At 35.6% G+C, this 2203-nt stretch overlaps 1 protein-coding gene across 1 annotated transcript in view; it reads right to left on the bottom strand.

Annotated features, from left to right (window-relative positions):
* Positions 1-1111: 1111 nt before the first annotated feature.
* LOC108624703 (fatty-acid amide hydrolase 2-like) overlaps positions 1112-2203 on the bottom strand; it is a 9485-nt gene continuing 8393 nt past the window's right edge. The window contains 2 exon segments of the mRNA XM_026813298.1: positions 1112-1880; positions 1949-2101. Of these exon segments, the coding sequence (XP_026669099.1) occupies positions 1985-2101 (117 nt within the window). The 3' untranslated portion in view covers positions 1112-1880; positions 1949-1984.

Below are 2203 nucleotides of genomic sequence, written 5' to 3'. Positions count from 1 at the left end.
CTAAAGTACGGGTTTATGCTTCATCCCTGTATTCCTATCTCCATGGAAATGAGGAACCTCCCTTTTCATCTCTGAGATACAGCCATGAGATCTTAGCTTACATTGCTGGCGCAATCGTATGATCGATAGAAAAACGACTAAAATGTGAAATGTGCCTTAAAGAAATTAAAAGCAACGAAATAACATCAGAACTTATTAAATTAAAGAACCGAGAAGACAGAGGACAAAGAAAAGGCTGCTAATTGTAAAAAACAAAAAAAAGTTTAACATCATCAAATAAGGATGTCGTCACTGTTTGCAAAACAGCTGAAAAAGTAATCAGGTCGATTCCTAATTTACTTTTTACAAAAAATGTTTTTCAAATATTAATGATTCATACAAAAATATTACTAGCACTACTAAATCTGTTTTCAAGAATTTATGCTTGTTGAAAAAACAGTTGAAAATAATCATGTATTCGATTTGATTAATCTGATTTTAAAAAAAGTTCTTCAATCTTCGTCTACATCAGTGGTGGGCAAAGTACGGCCCGCGGGCCAACTCCGGCCCGCGAAAAAAGCCCACAAATTTCTTATAGGTACGGTCCTACTTACGGTTATCGACATGCATCGGCTGTACTTCCGAAAAGCCTCGTTCTTCGAATTGCATCGAGGCATAAAGAAGACCATCTTTCGACGTCTACAAAGCGGATCGAGAATATAGTTTGTCAAGTTCTCCACTTGTGTGTGTGACATATTATGTATATGTGTATATACAGGGTGGGGCACGTAAAGTGTTACAGAGCAACTCATCACTCAAACTAACAATCATATCTAAAAAATTTTTATACAAAAGTTTCAGTATTGAGAGGGCCGCCATACTGGCGCACCTTATTTTTTTACTGGTGGAGGCGCTGAAGCTACGCTAAGGACACCGCCAATTTTTTAAATGGATCGGTATATTTTTGCTTCCGTATCATGATAAAGAATCTTAAAACGAATTCAACGACCTATAACACAAGGACATTGAAGGTCATACAAAGCGGAAAAAGGCGATAATACTTACGGTTTTTGTAAGAGATTACAGTGTNACTTCAAATGATATAAAATATTTCATCACAGAACAGCTTTTCTTAATGTTAATTTTAATGGGAGAAGAAATTAAGTACGCCTGTAGAGACTTTTAAGATTATTGCACGTTCATTGTTGCAAAGGAGGTATGTAGTATGGTAATAATTTAGAAACTATTAATACGGATATAGAGGCTAACAAAGAGCCAAAGGGAGAATACACTTGCACGTTACACTCTTACGGAACAAAAAGTGAAGATCATTATTAGGCTGCGAATGTTTTGTTGACACATTTTTGTAAAGAATTTACACAGATTTCGTAACGGTCTTATGTACCATTGGAGATTACATTCTTGTAACAGGTGCATCTTCTTATATACAAATGTAATAAAAAGCAGTCTAATCATGATCTTCCCATAAATCCTATAGATATCGCAGATCCCTCCGGCAGCCAATTATCGTAGGTACTTATGTTGATGTACATAATGCCAAAACACCCCTCATTGTGATAAATAAAGAATTTCAGTATTCAGTAAACCAATTATCGTACTATACATGTTATCTTACAATTAAACTGTTGATAGAAACAGTAAATAATAACGAGGGCGTATTCAATAAGCAGAAGACGAAGATGTAATAATAGGCATTACATAAACACCTGAGCAAAAATGTACGTCTCATTAGTGCTATTTTGACTGCTATTATCAGATGCATTCAGCAGAATCGATAGTTGCGTTGAATCAACAATAACATCTCGTTCACAGCATAATGTGGATATAATTGACGGAAAGATATATCAATTCTCGTAGAAGAGTGGGGTTGCTCATCACACCTTTAAAAACGGAGGTCGTGATGACATGCTATAAGCCCAGTATTTATATCTTTACACCTTCACCTTACCAGTATTGATTAATGTAAAATAGAATTGGAAGTAAATTAGGCAGGAGGGACCCAGCCTCCATGAGCTTTCTCTAGTTCGCGTGCTACAGCCAGGCAAAGATGATCATTATACGGTGCTGCAACAACCTGAAACAAAGTTTGAAATCTTTTTGTCTACTGATGTTGTAAGCACACACAAAGACTCATTATAATCGATTAAAGCTGCCATGATTAATAAATGATTAAAAATTAATAAAATTCCAGGTCTTTTCGGTC

Source organism: Ceratina calcarata, unplaced genomic scaffold (assembly GCF_001652005.2).
Source record: "Ceratina calcarata isolate Rehan_Ccalc_2016 unplaced genomic scaffold, ASM165200v1 scaffold324.2, whole genome shotgun sequence".
In the NCBI taxonomy this organism is placed as follows: domain Eukaryota; kingdom Metazoa; phylum Arthropoda; class Insecta; order Hymenoptera; family Apidae; genus Ceratina; species Ceratina calcarata.
Note: the sequence above shows the minus strand (reverse complement) of the source record. Positions and strands in the feature narration are given on the sequence as shown.